At 47.8% G+C, this 27,783-nt stretch overlaps 1 protein-coding gene across 1 annotated transcript; it reads left to right on the plus strand.

Annotated features, from left to right (window-relative positions):
• Positions 1–15,013: 15,013 nt before the first annotated feature.
• Positions 15,014–25,211, plus strand: LOC139830158 (uncharacterized). The gene is made up of 8 exons (XM_071818157.1): positions 15,014–15,401; positions 15,451–15,640; positions 15,687–16,077; positions 16,173–16,892; positions 17,157–17,544; positions 17,633–18,306; positions 18,850–19,317; positions 25,140–25,211. The coding sequence occupies exons 1-8, from the start codon at positions 15,014–15,016 to the stop codon at positions 25,209–25,211; spliced, it is 3,291 nt and encodes a 1,096-aa protein (XP_071674258.1).
• Positions 25,212–27,783: the final 2,572 nt, after the last annotated feature.

Here is a 27,783-nt window from a genome sequence, read left to right on the forward strand (position 1 = left end):
CTAAGCATGATACCTTATATAAGAAAAGTTTTTGTTGGCTCTCATTTTTGGAAAAAGGAATTTCATTTTTGGCTTTGTTTTGAAATTTGGGGTGTTACAAACCCTTCCCCCTTAAACAAATCTCGTCCCGAGATTTTAAGAAGAGTTAGGTTTCCTAGAGAGATTGGGTGATAGGATTTAGCAGGGAACATACTTGGCATATTCTGAGATGTTTCTTGTGCTTTGGTGGCCTTCAGGTTGTAGTAGCGACCGTTGCGGTTGTTCGGGTAGTTTGGAACAAACTTTCTTCTAGTTGCGAAACGGCGCTGCTGCTGTGCAGGTGCAGCGGGGTTGGCGGCGATCTTGGCAAGCTTCTTGTGGCATTCATTGGGGTAATGACCCACAGTTCCACATGCATAGCAGGTTACCGTTGACTTGTCCTTTTGTGTAATGGGTACAGCGTTGCTTCCAGTCCTGGGGGCATTGTTGGCGGCTCTCACCGGACACTTGTTAGAGTAGTGACCAGTAACACCACATGCGTAGCAAGTCACGTTGGACTTGGTTCTGGGGGCATGGTGGGGTATTGGGATCAGCCGTTCTAGTGATGCTATCTTCACGCGGAGGCGGGCAATGAGGTAGTCCTTCTTGGCGTGTTGATGGCGAAGTGCCTTGCGCTCCATTGCAAGGATGTTGATGGTGTCAGTCATCTTGGCGTGCTCAGTGTATATCTGATTGGCTTGGGCCTGGGAGTTGTTGCGGGTAGGAGGGGCCATCTGAACATTGGAAGTAGATGATAAGATAAGAGGGAAACTTCTATGGTTTGTTTGAGTTAAAATTCAAGAATTTAAAACTTGAAAACTTGAGGAGTGTTGAGGGGGTAAAACCCAGCAACATTTTTTTCATTCATACCAAACATCACACATTACCAATCTAACACACCGTTGGTTTGAAGAACCATTCATTCGTTCTACGATACAAGGGGATCCTGATACAACTCACACCTACTTAAGTGCTGGAGTGATACTACTCTTCCGGGTGGATTCTTCTTCTTCACGGGTGAGGTGCTTGACGAGAGGCGAGGGCGTTGTCCAAATCCCTGCGGGTTTTGTACTGCCTGAAGTCCTGAGGTGCTTCAGAGGGGTTCATCTTTGGTTGTGGTGGGGGCAGGGTCATTGATTCTCCCCAGGGGTCATGTCTTGGGTAGTAGATGAAGCGAGTGTTCTTGATCTTGTCCTTATTTTGTCCACACAGACGAAAAATTGTTTCTTGCATCGCTTCGGCTAGTCCTTCCTTCCAAGTGTTTCCCGTTACAGAAATCCAAATGGTTTCCCATACCGGGGCATCAAGCTTCTTTCGTAGATCAGTAGAAACGTCCCACTGAGGTGGTTCTCCTGCCTTAGCCTTGAGTGGCATTCCGAAGAACTTGGGGTACGGGTGTCCTAGATAATCCACTAGTTGCTTCAACTCTTTTTCGAACTTGAGGTCGCCTTCGGGACCAAGCTGATAGGACTCCCATTGGTACGTCATCTGTGAGCAAAGAGAAGTAAATTAGAGAAGTAGTCAAGTGTGCAAAATTTTATGTAGGCTTGCAAAGAAAGTAGAGTATAGATTTCTCATCTTTTTGAAAAAGGATTTCAAAGATAAGAGTAAGAACAAGTTTTCACAAATATTCACTTCATTGGTTTTTGAAACTAAGTTTTTCAGACGTCCATTCTAACTAGAGTCTCCTAAGGTCAAACAATGGCTCTGATACCAACTTGTCAACACCCGGATTTTTAAGTCCAGATGCCTGTTATGCCATACCTCGCAATCCCAGGAATATTGTTGTTGCGAGACATAACAGTTGAATATCATAAGTCATCATTCATTACATACCATAGTCATCTTACAAATAAGGATCACATGATCCATATTACACAAATAGTTGATCTATTGATCAATATAAACAAAGTTCATAGTTTCATAGCGGAAGCGTAACGTAGAAGGGACTCGGGAGTCCACAGGCCAACGTCTGACGTCAGAAGGCTCCCTAGTTGTCGTGGGCGTCCCGCGGGTCGTCTTCTTCAAACTGTGGTTCTGCTTCAAAATCTGGCCATTTGAATAGCCAGGGACACAGCCGTGAGTACTTTAACGTACTCGCAAACTAATACTACGGTAAGTGCTAACAATTCGAGAAAGGGGGTACTAAGCTCTAGTTTCTTTTGCATAAAGCAAATTTTATTTCACAAACATTTTTGTAAACCACCCTTTGAATGCTATCTAACTCCAGTAGGAACATTAGTGTCATTCCCACAACTCTGTTGTGATTCCAAGTCCAAATCTCTGTTCAAGTTCAAAAATCATACGTCACCCTTCACCATTCATAGTTTTCGAAAAGTTCTGATGACGGAACAGTATGGCCTTTCCAACTGTCCATAACCGAGGACGCGGCTATTCGAATAGGTTTAACTCTGCAGAGGTTGTACACTTGTGCCACAACAATTGCAATAGCTCGTCAGGGGTAACTGGCCCTGATTTATCATACGCAGTACGCGAACTACCAATCATAACCTTTCATTTACATACCCTAGTATAGGCACCTCTCCCCATGAGCTTGGCCTCCCAGTGAAGACAGACAGTCGGCACTGAATCGCACAGGCTTGGGCCGGACATTCACCTCATTTCGCATCATATCGGATCGTTTCTTTTGTGGTAGAGGTAGCTTTCGGCATAACCCCGATGACGCTTGTTTAGAGGGAACCCATACTAAGACACACAAACTTCCAGTTAAGCCCTACCCAGATTCAGGTATTGTGGGGGTACGGTAAAAATTGGAATGGTATCGCATCCGAACCCAACCATCAGTGTTTTTGTAAAATTCACCAAGTCATTCACCAGTCATATTCACCTTCAAAAATTCATTCAATGGAATGCATCTTCATTCCAAGGTTTCAAAACCCCTTCAAAATCTTTCAATAGAATGACTCGTCATTCCAAGGTTTTCGAAATCATTTCAGTTCCCGGTTTCCCAAATGGAGTATTCCCTTTCAAAACAGCACTAGCATCTACGTATGAGGGTGCTAAGTATTTTGCTTTGCTTCTAGGCTAAGTTTGATACTCTTGTACTAGTGCAATACTAGCCAAGTGAATCCTGAATCAAAAAGTACTTTGATAAAACCAAAAGTAAAATAGCTTGTAAAGAAGAAACTGGAAAATAGGATCATAAGTATAAGGTAGATAAAGTAATGCCTTGCTCATAGTGAGCTTTGCAAGTTACAAGATTATCATCTTGCATTGGGGGTTGACTTGCAAAGGTCTAGTTTGGATTGGTAACAGCTGGCTAACTTTATTATTCTAGTAACCAACTTGTACTTTGACCAAAGTTAACTATAAAAGTAACTCATTTAGAAAACAAGTAAGAATTTGCAAAGTCAAAACTTGGGATGGGTTCGTATAATAAAAGGTAAGAAACATAGTGCTTTGCCCCAAGGGGCTTTGCACTTTGCAAGAATAAAAGCTTGCAAGGGTATAGCTTGCAAACAATATCATTGATACTAGCTTGCAATAATATCAGCTTGCAACAGTATCATTGATAATAGCTTGCAACAGCTAACTGGAATTGGTATTGGCTTGCCTTGGTATGAAGTGAGGGTCTCAGTTCTCTTCCTCTCCTTCCTTGTTGTAGAAGTCCTCCCCTTCCTGATGGTCTCCGGTACTAGCGTCTAAAATACGAATACGGGGTACACCATCATTCTACCAAACTTACAGACTACACTAAGAACACACATGATTCACACAACTTAAACTAGCATCACACTTTACTATTAAGTGGGTGGATGTGTTCCTCTTATTTAAGAAAAATAATTTCCTCTCATACTACTTAGGTGTTTTCTTTTAATTAATTAGAGGAATAACTTCCTCTCATTATCTTATTAAGATTTAATTTCTCTCATGAACCAAATATGACCTAGGTTGACCAAAGTCAACCTCTTCATACCCATCATGTAAGAAAATGATTTAAATGAGGTTCCAACCTCATACAATTTGATACTAACCTGGTAGTTATTTAATGTCACCAAATACTCAACATGAGATTATATAGACCAAGGTCCATACCTCATGTTGAAATACTTGAGAACAAGATTTAAATGAGAAGGAAACCTCTCATAGTGGTAACTAGGTTCACCACTATTATTGAGGTGATTTCACAATATTAACTATTCATTGGCTATTCTAACATTACTTGTACCCACACCCATTTATTTTATGTACACCAATATTGCAATTGGGGTGCATGGGTTGTGTGGCTTGAGGAAAAGTAATTTCCTCACCTTTCATGTGTAACAGATAATTTCCATGTAGTTCTTGAGAAATACTTTTCTCTTCTTGAAAATCTTCTTAAGATTTAATTTCTCAAACCATCATACATGAAATCATGTTGACCCAAGTCAATCCTTCACTATCATTATTTGAGAAATAGATTTAAATGAAATAAAATACCTCATACCATTTAATAACACTACATATGATTTAAATCTCTAAGTAATTCATATAAGTGAGTTTGGCCAGGGGTCCAACCATCACATGAATTCCTTTGAGACAAGATTTAAATGAAGCACAAAACTTCATATGACTTACTTAATAGTTTTGGACAATATCAACTAGTTAAACTAGCCATATTGCACACTACTAAAACTAGGGCATGATCATGCAAAGTGACCACACCATTTTCTTGCAGAAACAATTAGTGTAAGTCAAATGTGAGCTAAAGGAGTTGGAATTAACTTAAAATCCTTTGTGGTTGATTTTTAAGAATTAATCTAGGGCAGACAAGTCCCTGCCTTGTTATTTTTGTCAGATTAATTCTACCAAGAGATTGACCATGAGGCCAGTGGCATTGGATAGATATTTTCCTAAGCTTTCTGAATATATAAAATTCATAAATTTTGGTTCAGCAGATTTGAAACTATTTAAAAATCAAAGTGGGGTGCAGTATTGGAAAGTTTGAATTAGATTTAAATGAAATCAACTAGGCGGGCTGGCGGGAAACTAAACGGGCCGAAAGATTTGAAAAGCCAGGGGGCAGCCCAACTAGCGCTGCGGGCCAGCTGACAAAGGGGCCCACGCATCAGTGACGGTGGCTTACCGAATCGGTACGCGCGAGTGGTGGCCGTGCGATCAGATCAAGATCCAACGGCGGGTGGTCATCGTCATCGACGACGCGAGGACGGCGCTGGCACGGCGAGGCACGGGGGTCGGCGGCGAGCTGGGACGTCGGCGAGCGGCGGCGTTGATGCAGGTAGACGTTGTAGACGACGGCGAGTGCTCTGGTACCGGTGGCGTCGTCGATGGTGCTCCAATTCGTCGGCGATGATCTCAGGTCCTCCGCGGCTCCGGCGACGAAATTGGAGGGTTCCGGCGAGCAATCGAGGAGGAGGAGTGGATGAGGAGATCGAGGAGAGGGAGGCGACGATGATGGTGTGAAGAAATCGGTGTGAGGGGGCTTCCTTTTATAGCGACGCGAGGTGGCCAGAGGTCTGCGGTGGAGTCGACATGGCCGCGGCGTTTCTGGCGAGTAATGGGGATGGGTGAGGGCGGCGCTAGGTAGGTGACATCCAGGCGAGGCTAACGCGCGTGATGGCGAGGTGGGGGACGGTCTGGCGACGACGCATTGCTTCCTGGTCTGCGGCGGCGTCCGCGGGAAAATGTCGACGGTGTCGACGGCGGCAGGCGGCGCGAGGACACGGGACCGTGCCAGGTGGGTCGGCGTGACGACGGCGATGCTCAACGTGCTGAGAGGGGGGGGGGGGCAGGGCTACGTAGGTTGTCGGGGCGGCAGGTGGCCGTGGTGCGCGCTGGGGCGTGCCCACGCCGTGATCGGCATGGCCCGGGCCACTCTGGGCGCGCGAATTCCGGCGAGCCTTGGCGTCCTCTCCGACCAGGGTTTGCATAGGTTGACATAGGGAGGTGAGGTGGAGCTAAATGGCAGCAGGGCCATGGCTGGAGGTGAAGGAGAAAGGAGGGAGCACGGCATGGCCGGCATGCCCTTGGCATGGCCATGGCTAGGCCATATCTTGCCCTTCCCTAGGGTTTCTGTGGGGGTGTGAGGCAGAGAGGGGGCAAGAAAACATGTAGGGTTGGTTTGGGTAGGTTAGAGTTAGGATAGAACACTATTTCAAATAGTGTGTGTTGTTCCCTATTTATGTTTCATCAAATTTTGCCCAAAATTGATTTAGCTAAAAAGGTTGACAAATTTGAAAAGGGTGTGTTTGGTTGGGTTCAAAATGACCAGAGGCAAAGAGAAGTGGTGGTGGAATTTAGAAAATCGAAAGATAGCAATTTTCCCTAAGTGGGAGATTGTTCCACTTAATTAAAAGTGTCAACTTTGGATGAGCAAAGCAATTGATCAAGAAGGATTTTGGCAAGGTGGTCTTTACACAAAGTGTTCATCTTGATGTCCTCTTGGATGACATGCAAAGAGTTGAGAAAGTTTAGTTTGAAAAACTTGACATAGAGAGGCTCAAAGTAGTGACCAGAATAATAATGGCAGATTTGACCATTATTGTATATATGTGAGCCAAAATTGAGTTTGAAAAAGATTTGAATTGGTTTTCTTTGATTCCAAAAGTTGTAATAAATGTTTAGTAACATTATTCAACTCATGGTGAAGGCCAAAGTGGTCTAGGGTTAAAATTTATAAAAATGGCATAAGCCCTATGTGAGGGTTTTGTGATTTTCTCACCTTTACTCTTTTATTTTTCTTTGCTTCAAATTGACCAGAGGGAGGTTTGTTTGTTGCTAGAAGAAGTTGGATGAAAGGATCCAACCATTTTGGGACAAGGTTGGTGCCTAGGTCAAGATTTGATAAATTGGCCCTAAGTATATGTGAAGGAAGAAAAATGGAATTATCCCACTATTGGGTTTCTCTCCATTTGATTGGACTTGTCTTGATTCTAAAGTCATTCTTATTAGTTTAGAAACAATTTCAAACCATTGAAACCATTCCAAAAGGTCTAGCTCAAAGATTTGTAAAATTGGCCAAAACACATAGGAGATGACAAGTCAATTCCTCTTATTCTTGTCAGGTGCTCCCCTTGCTTTACTTGAGCAAGGGTGAGGGTCAATTTAGGGTTAGCTTGGGTTCAGAGATGGTTTCACACCATTTGGTAAAATTAGAAGTGCATAGGACAAGAATTGGTGAAAATGGCTAAGGGTCACATATGCCTCTATGCATATGTGGCATTAGATTTTTACTTTAACTAGGCTTGACTCAAAAGATGTTGTTGAGAGTTGAGATGGTATACTAGGAGTGATCCAACCATTCAACTCCAAGTCTAGGGTTAAGATCCTCAATTTCACAAATTTGATATTTTGCTCTCATATGCCTCTATGGCATTATTACTCTCTTTTTGAAAACCTTGTGTTCCACTTTGGATTGGGTTGGAAAAGTACTAGATAAGGTTTAAGAATACTTTCCAATTCTCTACATAAAGTAGAAAGGCCTAGGGAAAGTTTTTACAAAATAGCCATAGGCCTATATGCTTCTTTCTTAAATAAGATTTTTCCCTTTTTATTTCTCAAGAAGGATGAGGTTTAGGGTTTAATAGGTTTTGCAATGGTTCACCAACATTTAGCAAAACGAGAAGGGTAGGGTTCAAGATTCACATATTAGGGCTATAGGCCCACATATGGTTTTTCCTTTATTTTAGGTTTCTTAAAACAGATCCAAATGTCTTTCGAAAAGGTTAGGGTTTAGGGTTCTTCTTATTTGATTTCTTTCTCTTTTCATTTTTATTTGGTTGGTGATCTTCACTTGATCACTTTAGGGTTTATCACAAAAGTATACTACACTCATCAAGGCAAAAACACAAGTAATAGGTAGGAGCACTAAGCATGATACCTTATATAAGAAAAGTTTTTGTTGGCTCTCATTTTTGGAAAAAGGAATTTCATTTTTGGCTTTGTTTTGAAATTTGGGGTGTTACACCAAGCATCGGAGCCATCGACGACAAACTGCAAGGGCTGGAGTTGGAGCACCTCCCCCTATTCCAAAAGAGCAGCTGTGGCGTCGACTGCCGGTCGAAAGGAGACTCTGCATACCCAATAACGGAAGCGATTAGGACGCGATGGAAGGAATAAGATCCACGCAGCGCAGCCATCGAGCGGAGTAGCACACCGGCGGCGAGAGGGCGGCGCGGGTAAACCAGGGACGAACCATCTTCTCTGCAACAGCTTCATCCCCGCTAAGCAGCGTCCCATCGCGCCGGCCGCGGGCCAAATCAGCACCGCCATCCATCCGTAGGAGACGGACATTGGGAAGAAGAATGGTAACCGCCGCCCCATGTCGCTCTCTGATTTCCCCAAGCTGGCAGGGGATCAGGGGGAAATTCGTGTTGGCAACGGATCTCCATGTCTCTCTCCTCGATCCTCACGGCGTCGCATCTCCATCAGCCGCCGATCTTGACCGTTCTCCACTTGAATCCGCCCCTTCCTCTCCCAGGATAGCCTCTCCACCAGCGCAAAGCACACCGGGTGTCGGCCGGAGCAGCGCGGCTGTCAAAGCACACGAAGAGAGGGGATGGCGGTAGGGAGCAAATCCTGCAGGGATTGCCAGCGGCGATTCATTGGAAAAATAATGAGGACAGAGGTGGAGATAAGTACGGAGTAGAAGACACTGGAAGGTAGCACGCGTCGGGCGTCAGGAAACACAGCCACAACGCCGCTTTGACCGCCCAAGCTCCAACGCTGCGCCATCCTAGACTCTTCCTAGCTATGGGCACACCGATGATACACCAAGGCAGCCCACCACACAAATACCAGGAAGGAAAAATGGAAAATTAAACACGTGTTGGTACGAAAATGAACTGAGCTTCATTAAAAACGCTACCGAGACCAGAAACTGAACACAAAAGAAACAACGGGAGGTATATATCATCTCAAACAACACGTGTTTACAACTTGTTAATCTCAAGAAGGGCTCAAAATTCTATCAAAAATCGAACTTGTTCAGCTTTAGTATAGTAATTGCAGTAACAAAGGACCTATAAGATTGGTTATGATAAAGTCCATTTTTCGAAAATTGATGAAATATTATTTATGTTGTAAATGTCGGGAGAAACTATTAATTATATTTACTATTTATGCGAGTTCATATGAAGTTTAGATCATCATTGATAGTGATCAGGAAATTAGAGTGACCTAAGAATAATATGGTGTTTTATTTTAGTTCCAAATATATAACGGCCAAGTTGGAAGTTTCAATTTTTTCTTGTGTCAATTTATAATATAAGAAACTAATTGGACGTAGCATTAAAGTCTCAACAAATGCCTCGCTTCAAAATAGACCTTATGTGGCTCATGTTTAATATGGTGGACGCCGAAGAAGTGGCGTAACATGTGGATTTCTAGCTATTTTGAAATAACTACCGCTAGTTTACTCATTATAATTAGTGGACATTATTTTTATTCGAGACATTGCACGTCAAGTTTTGAATTAATGCCTCGAGCAAATTTTAGTCTGGAACACATATGTGGAATCATATAACCGTAGTTTTGGTCATAGCCCATTAAGATTAACATTTTGATGTAAGAACATTCTTAATATTTTAATTTTCTTCCTGTAAATGGACCATTAAGCTACTTTAAAAATATATTCATTTAAAACCATTGAAAATTATAACCCATTATTACTCTAATACTGTTTAAATACTTTTATTGTTTTAACATAGGACCATTCTAATTCAGTATTACAAACTGTGAAACTGGTTCAGAATAGTCCAGATATTGGGACATGTATATACTTTCTTGGCAACATGTTAGATCCGTTAAATTACTAAAATAGTAAGTAACGTTATGTTACATTGGTTCCGCAAACTTACATGAACACCATTTGAGAACAGATGAATACATCAACTTCATAATGTGCCAATATACCACACCAGTATTTTAGCTTATCTACTTGAATGTGCTTATTTAGACTGAAAAATAGGAACTGATATAGTTATTACTCCTACTAAATAGAGTAATGCTGTTGTGATTCAAGCATTCTCAGAGCTTTGCCGGTGCGGGCATCGTCGGGTGGGTCAGCCTATGTGTGGGCCTCCGTACGTGTGTGGGCTACCGCTTTGTTTTGGCCTGTTGCTGCATGTTTGACGCGTGGTGATCTGCGTGGTGGTTCTTTCAGGGGTTTGAGTTTGACCGGAGGAGACCTCTCGATTGGATCTCTTTCAGTGTGTGCTGCCGATTTCTCGGGGTGGTTCTTCCTGGCTGCCGGCGGCTCTTCTTTCTACTCTGGTCTCTCCTCGCTCTCTGCTGGTGGATCTTGCTTGCTGCCGTCATGTGATGGTTCGTTCTCCTGCGTTTTTGGTTTGGAGGGGGCGCTTCTCTCGTGGTTGGGTTGCCCGAGTACCGAATAATGGCACGATCCCAGGCCCCGTGGTCAAACCACAAAATTCACACCCTCACAGCCTTTCTTCTCTCCCCCGAGCTAGGGTTTCAGGCCGGCGGCGACCGCGCACCCAATCAGCGCCGCTGCTCCAGCGCTGCCGCTCCATCACCTCTCACACCTCCTTCTCCCTTCCGGCGCCGCTCGGGGGTTCGTGGGGCGACGAAGGAGGACCGGTCGTAGAGCTGGGCCTGTCCGATGACACACCGACCGGAGACACTGGCTAGCGTGCCACCGTCCCATGGCTCAGGTCGCGGCTCGAGGGGGCTGTGCGGGGAGAAGGGTGTGCAGGATGTCAATGTGGTGAGGAGCCGTGGGAGTCTGCCACGGGCCGTGCGCCGCGCCGCCGAAGGCCGCCGAAGATGACGTGATGTGACGGCGTGCAGTGGCGCTGGACAGGGACGTTGAGGGCGCGTCCACACCTCGGCCAAGCTTCGCATCCGCCGGCAGATGCTCGACGCCGGCCAAGCTCCGGTGGTTCCCCTGTCTCCGTGCCGTCTCGAATCGCTCTGCATTATCGAGCCCATGCTCAACTGCGGCGGCCTCCGCTTCCCTGAAATTCTTCATCCTCTGCGTCCGTCAGGTTCAGGTCGCGGCCGTTGTCTAGGCCTTTTCATTCGTGCCTACACCTTGTTAACAACACACAGAATCCAACTGATTTTGTTCCTTGCAGATCCATCATCGTGTCCTTGGTCCACATCAAAAGCAACGCGCTCCTGCATCTTTCAATATCCAAGCAGCTGATGTCTTGGTTCGTTCCTTTGCCCGGTTGTATCTGATCGTGAGCTCCGATTCCAGTTCAGTCTAATTGTTTTGCTCTTTTGTTTCATCAGCGGCTCACATGTGGGACCTTCCGTCGGTGACCGTCTCTCGACAAGGTCTGCATCCCTTCATCCGTTCCTATCTCGGCCTTCTTCATGTGGATCTTGCTCACTCGGCAGATAAACCTACGAGCTACCGGATGATTTGCAGGTTGTCATTTTCTCTCCTCTCACAGCTCGCCCTAACACTGGTGATTCGATTTTCATGGACATCATGGTCACAGGCAAAGCAGATTGTTTTCCCCATGTTGTTCTTGTGCTCTGCTGTTGTGATTAATAGGCCATGAACTTCTTAATGTTCCACGGAGTTTCCTGTAATCGGTATGTCCCCTTGACCTCTGCTCTGAATTTGACCCCGTAATTGTAGAACCATGCATCATAAGTAATCCATATATCATAGTTTGGCACATCACATATTGCTGTCTAGATTGGGGTCCCGCAGTTCACTACCATAGATTTTGATTGTGGGTTGCAACATGCATTAGAGTCTATATGAAAGAAGGATGTTCTAATATGATTTTTCAGTCCGAGCGAAAATCATCCTTGGTTAAATATTGCAAGTATTTGTATTTTCAGTTGTGTGATGTTCTTGATAGCTCGAGCACCAAGGGTAATGATTTCAGTATTCGCTCACCATTGCTAAGAAGAAGGGTCTTAAGTTCAGTATTCGCTCGTGATGCCCAAGAAGAAGTGACATGAAGAGTTTTAGTAGGTGGAACAAAAACTAAGCGCCTGTCATACAGCAGGTTAGTATATGAACACCTTCTATATCTAATGGAATGTCGTTGCCTTGTTGGAATTCTTAATGGGAAAATTTTAAAAAGTTTGAATGGTAGTTTAAACTAATAAGTGCAGCCTTCTGATACATGCACATCAGAATAATGCATTTTATCGCAAATGGTTGCCGCCTATTTATCATCCTGAATGTATAGAGCGAGTACTTTGCCATAGTGCCAACTTCTATTCAGTAACATAGCTAATAGGGGCGTTGGTCTTCTTTAGATAACTGCCACAAGAGGAGAACAAATGTTCGATAATAAGATAACAAGAGAAAACCGTGTCCACCATAATATATAAGAAATTTGTTTCACGAAATGAATTAAGTTGTTACGTGTTAGATTGATGTTGTTGTTTTATTTTACGAGAGATGTATCCATTACATAATCCCTTCTGGTAATTTTGAATATGCTACCTTTGATCCTTCAGCTATTTTTCATGCGAAAACTATGTACTTTGTTGCCTCATGTATGATCTGCACTTCCTTTGCACTTTCTTGGTACTGTGCTGTTTTATACCGATATTTTTTCTATTTCCTTGAGTAACTTTTCTCTGCTAGAATATGGTAGTGAACTGCAGGACCCCAATCTAGACAGTATATGTTATATGGTAGTGAACTGCGGGACCCCAATTTCCTTGAGTAACTTTTCCCTTTCCATAGCATTGTTCGATCGAGAATGATTTATATAGTTATATATCCATTTTAGTGTAATATTATCTCTTGTGGTGATTGCAGAAATCCAAGCATATATATATAATACGATTTAGACTAGATATTATCTCTTGGAGCGATTGCAGAAATCCAAGTAACTTTTCTCTGCTAGAATATGATTTAGACTAGATAATACATAATATTAATAATGAGTTTTTTTCTTGTGGATTTTTTTGCAGATCAGATATAATGGTTTCAACGTACTTCCTTCTGACTCAACTTATAGCTACAGGATAATTGGAAATTTTGTCTCATTTTATATTGTCTCATAGATGAATGTGGTATTTCTCTACTAATTGATAGTAAGACCTTAAGATGACCTTCTGACTCAACTCATTTTTGTGGTCTGCTTTGTAAGAGGTTTCCCTCTCTACCTTGTATCGGTTTGGCCGTGTGTGGCTTTATTTATAAAGCGGGGCAAAAGCCTATTTCGAGGAGACCTTAAGATGGCTGGTTCTGTATACCAAGTTCATGAATTTAATGAGTAGGTGCTTCTTTTCTTCCAGAATTGAGGTGTCTAATGTACTACCATCAGTCACCTGTATGCATTTTCTTATCTCAATTGTGCTACAAAATTTTTAATCTCCCGTAAAAAATGTACAGGTTGTGCAACTACGCGAGTCATCTATACCTCTAAAATATAACAGTGCTATCGCCATAACTATTATGAGTTAATACCACATTCCACTTCACTTTGAATCTAACCATGTTCCTCATTTGTTAATAGCGATACATTAGGGATCTTTCACACATTGAATTATCTCATTGTCTTGTGAAGTATCCTTTCACTCATGTGGTGTCTTGCTTAGCCATCGCGTTCTTTATGTTTTCTTTTTTTACTGCTGCTCGCAAGTTCCTTCAAAAAAATTATTGGGTACCTTTCCTCTCACTAAGAGGCTTTGGAGTATCATATGCTTGGTGTTCTCCTCCACATAGGCGATGGTGAAGGTCTCTGGCTTTGAAGATTCTGGCGACCCAATTCAGGTCTTTTGCCTAGAACAGTCTCCTCTCGGCCATGTTTCTACCATTCTCCCTTCGCTGGTGAGCACGCCCGGTTTATTTCAGTAATATTGCATTTGTTAATTTCAGCATTTATAAAATTTATTTCACCCATGGTTAAGCAAAATGCTCCTGATTTGGCAGTACTCAAAAAAATAATATGGCATCGGTTGTTAATATTGGATACATGAACTTGCTATGGTGAATAAATCTAATGCTTGGATCTTGCATGTGCTTCCAGTATTTTTTATCATGTTTTCCACAGTTATTTTTGAAATAGGTCTTGCATATTTTTCAATGAAATCAAATAAGGTGAGTAGCCATGCATAATTTGAGATATTTGAAGGATGGATAGACTTAGAATATGTTTTTTCTTGGTTTCCCTCTTTGTGGTTGAAATATCATCTGCTCATGTTACATGGCTTATAAGGCTTTGTTAACGACTGATCCGATGAAGTTCTATTGGTGTAAGATGATGAACTTCTACTTCTATGAGTTAACATGTCTATATAACCATATCTAGACAAACTCGATGTTATGGTCGGTCTGACCTATACACGTAGGAAGCCCACTAGTGGCTAGTTATGGGCTTAGCCCAAGTAAATTAGGGGCTTAGCCCAAGTAAATTAGGGTTTCGAGGAGGCCGTCCTCCTATATAAACACTTGTATCCCTTCAAGATTAATCAGACAATAATTCAGTATCATTACTGTCTCGTCTCCTGAAGGGAGACGGGAGAACCCTAGCCCCCGCCGCACCAACCCTAGCCGCCTCCTTCTTCCTCCGCGACGGCGCCGAGCTCCCCAACCTCTCCGCCCTCACTTCCACCCTTACAACCTCCGCCCTAAACCCGGTAGAACCCTAGTCCCTACCACTTTGGTATCAGATTGCCTAGGTCTCATGGGTTCCAACAGCCCCCCCGTCGACACCATCGCCGCCACGTCCACCGCCGCCACCAACATTACTTCCGCCGCCATGACCGGCGCCCACGCGCTGCAGGGGGCCGCCGCCGCCAACGGAGACCAGGCTGCCGCCGTCCCCACGGGCCTCGACCTCCTGCCCGCTACTTTGGCGGACCTCGCCGACAGCCTCCGCGCCATCCGCTTCGAGCTCGCGGAGATCAGGGCCGGCTAGCACCCGCCGCCCCCACCGTCCGCCGTTCCGCCGCCGCCCCCACCGACCGCGGTTCCGCCGCCGCCGCTACGCCGCCGCCCCCACCGACCGCCGCTACGTCGCCGCCCACCGCCCGCGCCGCCGCTGCCAGCCAGGGCCGGCCCGCGTGGTGGCCGCCGTCGCCCTCGCCGATGCCCACGTGGACCGACGCGGCGCCCGTCTACACCCATACTGCGCCGCGGACGACGGTCCAGCCGCCCGCCCATCGCCCTGGCGGTCCTGGCGGGTTTGCGGGGCCCTTCGCCGCAAGCACGTCCGTCAACCCAGGCCGCCAGGCGGACACCCCCGAGGTCCCGCCCGTGGCACCGCAGCCGCCCCGCTTCACGAAGCTGGAGTTCGCCACCTACGATGGCGCCACCGACCCCCTGAACTGGCTGAACCAGTGTGAGCAGTTTTTTCGGGGGCAGCGGACGCTCAGCACCGACCGCACATGGATCGCCTCCTATCACCTACGGGGCGCCGCGCAGACTTGGTACTACGCCCTCGAGCAGGACGAGGGCGGGATGCCGCCTTGGGAGCGTTTCCGCGACCTGTGCCTCCAGCGGTTTGGGCCGACCCTCCGTGGCAGCCGCCTCGCCGAGCCGGGACGCCGCCTTCACCACCACGGTCCAGGACTTCGCCGACCGCTTTCAGGCGCTCGCGTGCCATGCCCCGGGCGTCTCGGCACGCCAGCGCGCCGATCTCTTCGTCGGCGGCCTCCCCGACTACATCCGCGTCGACGTCGAGATGCGCGAGCTAGCGGATCTGCAGACGGCCATGTACTACGCACGAGCCTACGAGCAGCGCGCCCTCGCTATGCAGCAGGTCTACGCGCAGCGTCGCAGCGCTCGTCCCGCGCCCCGCCCCGCTCCGACGCCCACCGCCCCGCCACGCCCCGCCCCGGCCGCTGCGCCCGCAGCCCTCCCGCGCCAACTCGCCCTTCAAACGGCTGACGGCTGCGGAGCAGCTTGAGCGGCGCCGCCAGGGGCTGTGCTTCAACTGCGACGAGAAGTACGCGCCGGGCCACACGTGCGCCCGCCTCTTCTACTTGGAGACCGTCGACAACGCCGACGTTGAGGCCCTCACCGCCGAGCTCGCGGCCGCCACCGTCACTGAGGCCGGTGTCACGACCTACGCGCCAGTCGACGCGTCCGCCTTCGTCGTGTCTCTCCATGCTATGGCGGGCATCAAAACGGCAAAGACGATGTCGCTTCCGGTGACGATCAAGGGGAGCGTCTCACCGCGCCGGGTGGACACGGGCTCCACGCACAACTTCTGTCCTACACCGCCATGCGCCGCCTCGCTCTCCAGCCGGCGGGATCGGAGAAGTACAGCGTCACCGTCGCCAACGGGGATCGTCTTACGTGCCAGGGCGTGGCGCGACAGGTTCCCGTGCTCGTAGGCGACGAGCCGTTCTCCATCGACTGTGTCGGCATCGACTTGGGCTGCTACGACTTCATCCTCGGCCTCGACTTCCTGAGCACCTTAGGCCCCATCCTGTGGGACCTCGACGTGCTGTCCCTCATCTTCTGGCGCGAGGGCGGCCGCCGTGTTCACTGGACGGGCGTGGGCAGCACTGGCACATCCCCGCAGCTACACCTGATGGCCGCCGCGCGACGAGGCGCATCCGCTCCCGGCCGCCCTATCGCAGCAGCACGGCGACCTCTTCGACGAGCCGCAGGGCCTCCCTCCTCGCGACCCCGTGACCACCGCATCCACCCGCTGCCGAACACGGCACCCGTAGCCGTGCGGCCGCACCGGTACCCCCAGCTGCAGAAGGACGAGCTCGAGCGCCAGGTGGCGGTCATGCTAGCACAGGGCATCATACGGATCTCGACGTCACCATTCTGCGCCCCCGTGCTCCTGGTGCGCAAGACCGACGGCACGTGGCGTTTCTGCATCGACTTCCGCGCCCTCAACACCGTCACGTCCAAGGACAAGTTCCCCATCCCCGTCGTGGATGAGCTCCTGGATGAGCTGCATGGCGCGCGCTTTTTCACCAAGCTCGACTTGCGCTCGGGCTATCATCAGGTGCGCATGCACCCGGACGACATCGCCAAGACGGCGTTCCGCACTCACCATGGCCACTACGAGTTTTTGGTGATGCCGTTCGGCCTCTCCAATGCGCCGGCGACCTTCCAGGCTCTGATGAACGACGTGCTCAGCCCCTACTTACGCCGCTTTGTGCTTGTTTTCTTTGATGATATTTTGATCTACAGCGCATCCTGGGCGGAGCACCTGCAGCACGTGGCCATCATCTTCAACGAGCTTCGAGCGCATCGTCTTCACCTCAAGCGCTCGAAGTGCTCGTTTGGCACGACCTCCGTCGCATACTTGGGCCACGTCATCTCCGCCGACGGTGTCGCGATGGACGCGGACAAGGTCGCTGCCGTCGTCGCCTGGCCAACGCCCCAGTCGCCACGAGCTCTTCGCGGATTTTTGGGCCTCGCCGGATACTACCGGCGCTACATCCAGGACTTCGGTCTCATCGCCGCACCCCTCACGCGCCTGCTTCGCCGCGACGCTTTCTCCTGGGACGAGGAGGCGGCCACGGCCTTTGCCGCCCTGCAGCGGGCACTCACGACGGGTCCCGTTCTTCAGATGCCGGACTTCGACGAGCCGTTCGTGGTGGACTGCGACGCCTCCGGCATCGGCTTCGGCGCCGTCCTTCACCAGGGCGAGGGTCCACTCGCCTTCTTCGCCGCTCTTCGCCGCGCGCCACCACAAGCTCGCCGCATATGAGCGCGAGCTGATCGGGCTGGTCCAGGCAGTGCGCCACTGGCGGGCGTATCTTTGGGGCCGGACATTCCGTGTGCGCACGGACCACTACAGCCTGAAGTTCTTGCTGGATCAGCGCCTTTCCACCGTGCCGCAACACCAGTGGATCAGCAAGCTCTTCGGCTTCGACTTCACCGTCGAGTACCGCCCCGGCCGCCTCAACACAGTTGCCGACGCCCTGTCCCGCCGAGACGTTGACGATGCTGCGGACGCACCCACAGTCGGTGCAGCCCTCTGCATCCACTCCGGGCCATCTTTCGCCTTCATCGATGAGGTTCGCCGCGCTACTGCCACGGCTGCGGATGCGCAGCAGCTGCGCCAGCGCCTGGTCGACGGCGAGCTGGCCGCGCCCCGGCGCCAGGCCGAGGGACTACTCCTCCATGGCCGCCGCATCTTCGTGCCGGATCATGGAGACCTGCGCCACCAGGCCTTGTCCTTGGCGCATTCTGCAGGTCACGAGGGCGCCCAGAAGACCCTGCACCGTCTCCGCGCTGATTTTTACATTCCAGGGGATGGCGCCCTGGTGCGAGACTGGGTGCGGGCGTGTGTCACATGCCAGCGGAACAAGACGGAGACGCTCCGTCCGGCAGGCTTGCTACAGCCACTGGATGTGCCGTCCCAGGTGTGGGCGGACATCTCGATGGACTTCATTGAGGGGCTGCCGAAGGTTGGCGGCAAGTCCGTCATCCTCACGGTGGTTGACCGCTTCTCCAAGTACGCGCACTTCATCGCCCTCGGCCATCCCTATACGGCGGCGTCCGTGGCACGCGCTTTCTTCGACGGCATCGTTCGCCTCCACGGGTTTCCATCCTCCATCGTCAGTGATCGTGATCCTGTGTTCACGGGTCACGTCTGGGAGGGACCTTTTGGGTTGGCGGGCGTGACGCTCCGCATGAGTACGGCGTTTCATCCTCGACGGACGGCCAGTCCGAGGTCGTCAACAAGATCATCGCCATGTACTCGCGTTGCATCACCGGGATCGTCCACGAGCTTGGGTGGACTGGCTGGCATGGGCCGAGTATCCGCTACAACACGTCCTACCACTCGCACCGCACGCTACTCCCTTTGAGGTGGTCTACGGGAGGCCACCACCGGCGATGCTTCCCTATACGGCCGGCACGGCCCGCACCGAGACGGCGGATGACCCGCTGCGTACCCGCGACGAGATACTGGCCGAGGCGCGCTGGGCCGACTTCTTCGTGCTCAGCAGCTGGCCAGGAAATACTATGATGCACACCATCGCGAGGCGGAGTTCGCGGTGGGCGATTGGGTCTGGCTACGCCTTCTTCACCGGACGACCCAGTCCTTGGACCCACGCTCCAGGCGCAAGTTGGGACCTCGTTACGCTGGTCCTTTCCGTGTGGTGGAGCGCATCGGCACGCTCGCCTACCGCCTTGAGTTGCCTGCAGGCTCGCGCCTCCACGACGTCTTCAACGTCGGCCTCCTGAAGGCCTACCGGGGCGACCCTCCTTCTGCACCACCAGCTCTTCCACCTACTTCGGATGGGCGTCTAGAGCCTGCCCCGGCGAGTGTGGCTCGCGTGTTGAAGGCCCAGCAGCGCCGTGGTGTTTGGCACGTCTTGGTGCATTGGACCGGCCTGCCCGAGGACGAGGCGACTTGGGAGAAGCTTGAAGATCTCCGCCGCGCCAGCTTCAGAAGTTCAGCTCGAGGACGAGCTGTTTGGGAAGGCGGGGAGAGATGTTATGGTCGGTCTGACCTATACACGTAGGAAGCCCACTAGTGGCTAGTTATGGGCTTAGCCCAAGTAAATTAGGGGCTTAGCCCAAGTAAATTAGGGTTTCGAGGAGGCCGTCCTCCTATATAAACACTTGTATCCCTTCAAGATTAATCAGACAATAATTCAGTATCATTACTGTCTCGTCTCCTGAAGGGAGACGGGAGAACCCTAGCCCCCGCCGCACCAACCCTAGCCGCCTCCTTCTTCCTCCGCGACGGCGCCCAGCCGCCGGCGCCGAGCTCCCCAACCTCTCCGCCCTCACTTCCACCCTTACTACCTCCGCCCTAAACCCGGTAGAACCCTAGTCCCTACCACTCGAGCAGCTTATTGATGGATTAGTTACAATGGTTGCGTTGAGCTTTACTTTCCATTTCCAGTTTTAATACTGAAGGAAACATAGTAAATTAACAGAGCATTTGATGGATCTACTGTAGCTGGATGTTATCTGTCACACTACTTGAGTTTTTGGATATTACTTATAATATAACATAATGAGTTTTTTTGCATAATTACTTACACTCTTGATTTTGTTTTCATGTGGTTCTATCGAAAACCATCTGTTTCTTGACTGGTCACACAGACTTTTATTGGGATTGGTTTCTCGATCTTAATAGGCAAGATATATTTCTCTGACAGCCAGATTTTCTTTTCATGTGGTTCCATTGAAAACCATCTGTTTCTCGACTGGTGACGCAGACTTTTATTTGGATTGGTTGCTTGATCTTAATAGGCAAGATATATTTCTTCGACAGCTAAGAGCTTTATTGAATTAGCTACTTGATTTCTTTCTCAGTTTTTATGAGTTATGTGCAGACCTTTATTGTTTCAGCTTGATATCTGAATAGGTGGTTTTCCTGGACCAATGGTGATGGCGCATTCTCCGTTGTATTTGTGATTTGTGACTAGCTTCTGGCTGTAGACTGTGTGCAGTGTAAGCAAGTAACGGTGTATAGATCTGAAAGATGTGTATACATTTTGACCAAAACTGTATATGTTTACTCCATCATACCTTAATCGAATAGGTACTCAAGTGTTGCTTCAGTGACTGCTGTCAAAAGTGCTGTTCTTGCTAATGGAAAATGGAGTGGAAATTATTAGTAAGGTTGGTTACTCCCTTTTCCATTGATTTATTTTAGTTGGATATTTTTGTTCTGTTACTTGGTAATATACTGGTCCTGGTTTAGGTCAAATAGGGGTTAAACTAATCTGACATGCGACGTTTCATTTTTCTATCTGATGGGGAAGAAGCATGCGAGTAGTCGCAGCATTGTTGATCAGGTTGAGGGGATCTTCTGGAAAAGTAAAAAAGGACACATGTATTACGATTTTTATTCTAAATTCTTATACAAGCATTATACTTTGATCTTTGGACTTATCTGGAATTTATATTTTTATACCAACACACTTGATAATTCTAAAACTCTAAATAACAATTCTAATCTGGTTTGTGTTGCCTTTCCCTAAATAGGAGTTTGATCTCTATTATGGTCATTTTCGTGTTCATGTTGTATTGTTAAAAATATTGGGTGCGGAAACCTTGACAAAATAAGTATGTTGTTATTCAGCATTGATGTATAAATCTATTGTTCTTGGCATTATGGACACTGCTTCGAGCATTCTGGTATGTGATTTTCCCATATACCTAGCTGGCGTCAAATTCCGACAGCCATTCCCGTTCCGCCTGCTGTCGACATGTCCACCTGCAGCCAGAGGGCAAAGCCAAGAAAGCGGCCGCATCGGGGGATGAGCGCCTAGGGGCTGGATGGTAAGGATGGGGATGCCGCAAATGCGGGTGAGGACCACACTTATGGCATTGGTGGTAAGAGGGGCGGACTTCTTTGAGGCGCTGAAGGTGACATGCAGCCATCAACCCATCTAGCCGTTGTTGTTGTCCATGCAACTTCACTCTTGGTTGATAGGGGCTACCACAGTACACTAAAAATTATCTGCTCACTTAGGCGGTGTTGATAAACCACTTTCTCATTGTTCGTGCTGAAAGTACCATGGTTACACGGCTCAATGCTTTTATAGGCGCCACTATCCTTGCACTTCTGAATTCTATTTTGGATATTCAAAAGTAAGATGAAAGGCAAATTTGAGCATTACTGTTGTAAATTGCAAGTCTGTCTTGATATGGTTGTACGTTGGTATCTGTTTGAGATTAAAAAATAGGTGTGAAATTATAAAATGATCTGATAATTCCTTCTTATTGAGCTGTTATTTCTCTTCTTGATATTTTTCATGTACCTGCATTTCATTACATTCCACGACTGCATCAACAAACCTTGAAAAGTATACCACACAATGCTCAAGTAATGCTCTGTTTGGAGCAAACCGAACGCTTCAATGTATTTTCACTATTATGTATATGTACCTCTTTCCAAGGAAATTGATAGTAACTTTTATACATACTGATCTTGAAAAATCTTAGCTCTTAACTGGAGTCTCTAGGAATGTGTTTTATTCGTTGATTGCCTAACTAGCTACAAAATCGTGTTTTATCCTTTGATCGTCCTTCCAGACAGAAGGAGGCGGCCATTGAGAATCTACTTCTGCTAGAGAAGAGATGGAGTGCCACCATGTATAGTAATATTTTCAGGCTATGTTACATATCACAACCCTCTTGGGTGCTGCAACAGTGACTACATGTGAAAATCTTATGCAGGCGGCGAGGCGAAGCTCGCTGTTCATCTAGTTCATTTATAAGCTTAAAACGTAGGTGCTTCACATACCAAAATCTCAATTGATAACGTACTCATCATCTATTATTCTCTGAAGAATAATAGACATATATGTATAATGCAAGATATGCCATTTTCTTGTTTTTTACACATCCATCTCCCTCCTTTACTTTTTTGTACCTTTCCATTCCAGAGTTCTGCATTACGGAAATGATGAAAACTGAAAAAAAATTATATATCAATAAAAAAAAGTATAGGCTTCGTTAAAAGTTAGTCCCACTATTATCCACAACCGGTATCATTGCAAATATTAAATAATACTATAACTACTTGATACAATCAAAGGAAAGTAAGCAAGTTATATATGATTTTAGCTACTTACTTTGATATTTTTTGGTTCATAGCATGCAACCAACAATGTATGATATACAATACATAGTTTTGAGCATCATTTTAAAAGGCATATAGTGCAAATAAGAAAAGATAAAATATTTTTTTAAGATGAAGATTGGAGCAATAATGGAATAATTAAAAAAAATTAAAAAAACATTATTGCTCTGAGAAATGTTATTTAATCTGTAATAATGAAATATAAAGTATTATACCAGAAAATGTGACAGGCATTAATAGCATATAGTTGATAGGAGTTAGCTAACCCTACACACAAAAACATATCACGTTTAAAATAAATTTCATTGTTCATCATAGAATCAAAAAATCTGTCACACACGGTGGGGGGGATTATTAGAAGCACAACACAACACACATTGATGGAGGCAGAGTTGTCTAGCGACATGATATCGGAAGTGGGAGGCCCCACGGAGGAGTTCTTGCTGCTGTTTGGGAACTCCTTATCTTGGTTTCCATGGAGCTTTCATCATAATATAATCTGCACATGTAATATTCACCATGAATTAGAGAGTCTCAGTTGATTTGGATAGAACGATGTCCCATCGAATTTAGCTCACTATCATATTTGAAGCGCATTTGTTCTTGTAAAAACTATGGATACATGTAAAGAATGAAATACACAAACATGTGTATAATTTCCAAGGAAGTAATATCGTGTACACAACACAAATTTTCTCATATATACTGAATTGTTTTAACCCTGCTCGATTTCTAGAACGACAGAATTGGATCTAAAAGTTTCTCAATAAAAATTGGAACAATTTATGCATGTATCTTATGGGCTGATTTATATATGCGTAAAGAATGCAAATTATTCTTAAAAACTGATATTAGTAAACATAGCCAATAACAGAGATTCTGGTTCGATCTTGTGTGTACCGGCCCTATTCATAATATATTTGTGATCACGCTAAGGGATTCCATCTTCAATTACCATTCCCATGCATCGGTGATACCTCTGTCCTTGCCTTTTGTGTGTATGCCAGCCGCTGAAGATTCTTTACTGGTGACAACCACACTGTTGCGTGGCAGCATGACAGAGAGAGGAGGATGCATAGAAACATTGAGGCAAAAACAAATGGACGGATGTTTTGTTTTTTGTGAGATTTCGAGCGCATCTTCCTATATTGCATTTGTTTATTACATTTTAGTATACAATAGATAGAATTGTGTCTATCACTTGAGGTCAGATTTTTTTCTCTTCTGGTATTTCCGATATCTCGCCAAAAACGGGCTATTCTAATTTCACCCAAGAAAACTACTATAGGACAAAATCTAGAGTTATTTAAATAATTTGCTCATATTTATATAATTTTGATACATTTTGAGGAATTTATAAATCTGTTTGAACAACCTGATGCTGTATTATGACAGGTATTGCCATATTTCCGAAAGCCGGTATAGTAATACTGTTGCCCACTGGTATTTTTTCACAATAGAGAAGAAAAACGCATGAGTTTGAGGTGTGGTGCCACCTAATTTAAATTAAATCTCGAGGCTGTAATTTTTTGTGTATAAAGCAAAGAAGCTGGGATCGGTCGATTTCTCTAACAGTATGCACGTACGAAAAATACTCTGATGAAGTGTATAGAAGTTGGATGAATAGTTATGAAAGGAATGGTACAACTAAATTAGAAAATGAAAGCGGGACAGTGTACATTAATACCTGGCTTTCTCAATGATCAGGGTGATATCAAGATGAGTTGTATCGGGAAAATTTCCTTCTTTTAGAAAAATCCATATGTTCAAGTAACAACCACATGAACCCTGCTGTGTGTAAATTCAGTTTATCATGTTAGATACTAACCGGTACACTACATGCCTGTCCTTCCATATGAGCTCTTACATCGCCAGCCATTCTGTTTATTTTCGCCAGCCATTCTGTGATGTTAACATTTGTTCGATCCACACGTATTTCAGATCTATCTTCATTGAACTCTTGCATTAAAGAAAATCATGGGCAGAGTGATAGTGTCCCTTTGGTTACTAAAAACCTGCAGTTACCAAACACGATTCGTTGCACTGCTCCAACTTGTCATTAACTTAAAGTTATAAATTATTTCATTACAAAGCTGTGGAAAATCATCTGTACGTAATCTTCAGAAATTTGAATAACCTAGAATACTATCCCAAGTTGACACGCCTGATCAGGTCCTCAACAACGCAGTGGCGGAGCCGCTCGGGCTCTGCCCGCAAGAATCCTTTCGAAATATGTGGTGTCTTAGGAAATTAAGCTACTGTAGCGAGAACCAACCTGAGGTTGGGTGGTTAGGAGGGTGGTTGTACCCCCAGCCCACCAGAGTTCAAACCCCAGGTTTGACATCTGTGTGTCTCATAAAGGCGGAATATTCATTCAGTGGGAGGCGACGTTCCCGTCGACAGCGAGGCGCCTGTGGTGACTTCGTCAATTTCAAGATCCAATTCGTCGGCTCAGTCTTCCGGAGGTGCTCATAGGGGTAGGGGTGTGCGTGTGTGCGTTCATAGGGGTGAGTGTATGCGCGTGTATGTGAGCGTCTGCGTTTGTACTGTGTTTCTTAAAAAGAAAAAGCTACTGTAGCAAAAACTCGCTTACGTGTTTAAAATCTAATTCTGCCCATGCTTTATAGACCAGCTGCCTCCGCCACAACGGGAACCCATTTACCTAGATTTTCCTTTTGCCTGTGTACGTAGGTCGCCGACGTCGAGAGACAGACACGAAGATTCCCTGCTGCGACTGCCCGCGATGCTAGGCTGCAGTTCTAGACTGATCGCCTCTCGACCTGCATCATAAGAGCATCTCCAGTCGCGTCCCCCAAACCGTCCCCCAAAGGGATTTGGGGCGCGTCGGACAAAAAAAGAGTTCCAGCCGCGTCCCCCAAAGCCCATTTTTGTCCGGCGCGGCCCGATACGGTGTCCGGCGCCCCGAGCCCGTCCCCGTCCCACAGGGGACGCTCCGGGGACGCCGGACACAACGAAAAGCGAGGCCAACCGACGCGGGCCCGATCCGTCAGCGGCACGGAAGGCTAAAACCCCGTCGCCTACCTTTGGTCAAGCGACGTTAATGGCGTCACTGTTTTCCCAGGCGACGCAGGGACGCGTCTCGTCGTGCATGGCCGCGTGGCCGTTCGCGCCGGAGTTATTGCGTGCAACCACCCGCTGCCGCCGCTGTTTTAAGACGCCCTGCAGTTATCGCCGCTCACCATAATCCTTCTCGTCGCCGCCGCCTCCCCCCTCCCAGATCCTCTCCTCGCCGCTCAAAAAATATCGAGCTCGTCCTCCCGCAAGATCGCCGCGGCGAACGGCTTCGGACGCGGCAGCCTCACCGTGGCGGAGGCGTGGGCGCTGTACCACGCCCGGTATCCAGTCCCGCCGGACATGCGGCTGCCAAGCAGCGGCGGCTGGAAGATGGCCGTGAACGGCATTGGCGTTCCGCCGCCGCCGAAGCCGAAGACGGACCAATGGAGGGACGCCATCAAGGCCCGTCGGGCTCAACTCACCGCCGCGGAGCGGTTGGATCCGACGTGGGCGGTCAACGACAACGACGCCTGGTGGACGACGTACTTCCAGGCGAAGTACGACGTCGAGATGCACAAAGACCGACAACCTCGTCGGCGGCCCCAACAGCTGGAACAGGAAGGCCGCGCCTGTTCGGGGGCGTTCCGGGGCGCACCCTCGAGAACGTCATCCGCGGCCTCCGCAACGGCGCCTCCAAGGCTGGAGATGCCGCCGCCGCCGCCGCCGTCTCCTCAATGGCAGCCGAGGAGGACGACGTACTCGTCCCTCCTCGCACTCTTCTTCCTCGGGACCGGCGCGATCGACGCCGTCCTCGCTGCACCGGTCGGCGCCTACACCGTCCCCAAACGGGTGGTCAAGGAGGAGCCGGCGACGCCCGTCAACACGAGGCGTGGCGGTAGCGGCAGCGGCGGCAGCAAGGGAGGCGCGGCGGCGCCTCCTCATCCCGGCCGGAGGTGAAGGAGGAGCCGGAGGAAGCTGCCGCAGCGGCGCTGCTGGCGGAGTACGAGCGGCAGCAGCGGCTCATCGCCAGCAGCGACGACCCCGAGGACTGCCCAGGGCTGCGGGCGGCGTTCTTGGCGTCCATGGACGACAAGGACGCCTGGAGGGGCGACCTGGACGCGGCGATCGCCATGTCCATCCGCGACTCCGGCAAGCCGCTGGTGGACCTCACCGACGACGGCGAGGCAGGACCAAGCGGCTTGGTGAAGGACGAGCCCGTGGACGAGCCCGTCGACGAGCGCGTCAAGCAGGAGGTCGTCACCGACGAGATGTACAACTTCCAGCAGTACTACGACGCCTCCGGCCGCCGCAAGTGGTTCTAGATTAGGTTTAGTTTTAAAGTTAGTCAAATTTCGTTCGAATCTATGTAAGTTTGGACGAATCTAATCGAATCTAGTTAAGTTTAAAATTTGCGAAATTTTGTTTGGGGGACGCGACTGGGGAGCGACGTCCCCCAAATGCAGCACGAACGAAACACGTCCCCCAAACGCTCAATCCGGCGCGGTTTGGGGGACGGTTTGGGGACGCGACTGGAGATGCTCTAACAACACCAAGATCAAACATATATCCAGTTAGCTAGCTGTGTCCGGCGCCTAACTTTGAAAAGTTGTATGCACCAGGTCAAATTTATTAGCTCCTGCAGATCCTATCAGGTTTGCACTTCCGTATGATTTCCGAGAAGATCTTGAGTATTCACCTGTCGGGTACGTGTGCTTGCCTTAGCATAATCCACCTTCTAATATAATCATCTCATGCGCTGCATGTTGAGAATTGAAAAAACTGGGAACGAATTGGCCATCGAGATATCATGTACATGTGTGCTGCATGCAGCTTAAATACGCTGTGTAGCTTATAGCTGTATATACGGTGATGCATACGCGAGCCCGGCGGATCAGCATCTCCATCGATCGTCCGCGTTCCTCCGTGAAGTGGCCCCTTGGCCCAGGTTTTTCTAGCGCCGGATTGCAGGGCGAAGATTTAATCATGAATCATCTCTCGTAGAGCTGATTTTGTTACCGGCGGCGCCGACGCATGACCTAGGTCTCCAGGTCGCGCATTACGTCTAGAAGAGTTCGTAGGGCTTCTTCTTTTTAGGGAAAACATTTTTTAAAGGAAAAGTAAAAGATAAAACTCAGTTGTTAATTGCTAATTGCTAATGGCAAAGGTGGGTAATTTCTTCAAAATCTAATCTAATGGTTGTGGGTTGTTAGTTAATAAGATGGATGGTCCGATGTTTCTGATTTTTGTGAGATTTTCTAGTAATTTCTCTAATTTCTGGTGAGCCCATAATTTATTTTTAATATATAATAGATAGATGTTA

The sequence above is a fragment of the Lolium perenne genome, chromosome 4 (assembly GCF_019359855.2).
Source record: "Lolium perenne isolate Kyuss_39 chromosome 4, Kyuss_2.0, whole genome shotgun sequence".
NCBI lineage: Eukaryota > Viridiplantae > Streptophyta > Magnoliopsida > Poales > Poaceae > Lolium > Lolium perenne.

Excerpts from the sequence above, each read along its gene's own strand:
- LOC139830158 (XM_071818157.1), top strand. The coding sequence starts at position 15,014 with ATGCCCACGTGGACCGACGCGGCGCCCGTCTACACCCATACTGCGCCG. Across the intron at positions 15,402-15,450 it reads CGGGATGCCGCCTTGGGAGC|CCGCCTCGCCGAGCCGGGAC; the intron begins GTTTCCGCGACC and ends CCTCCGTGGCAG. Across the intron at positions 16,078-16,172 it reads CAAAGACGATGTCGCTTCCG|CCGGCGGGATCGGAGAAGTA; the intron begins GTGACGATCAAG and ends CTCGCTCTCCAG.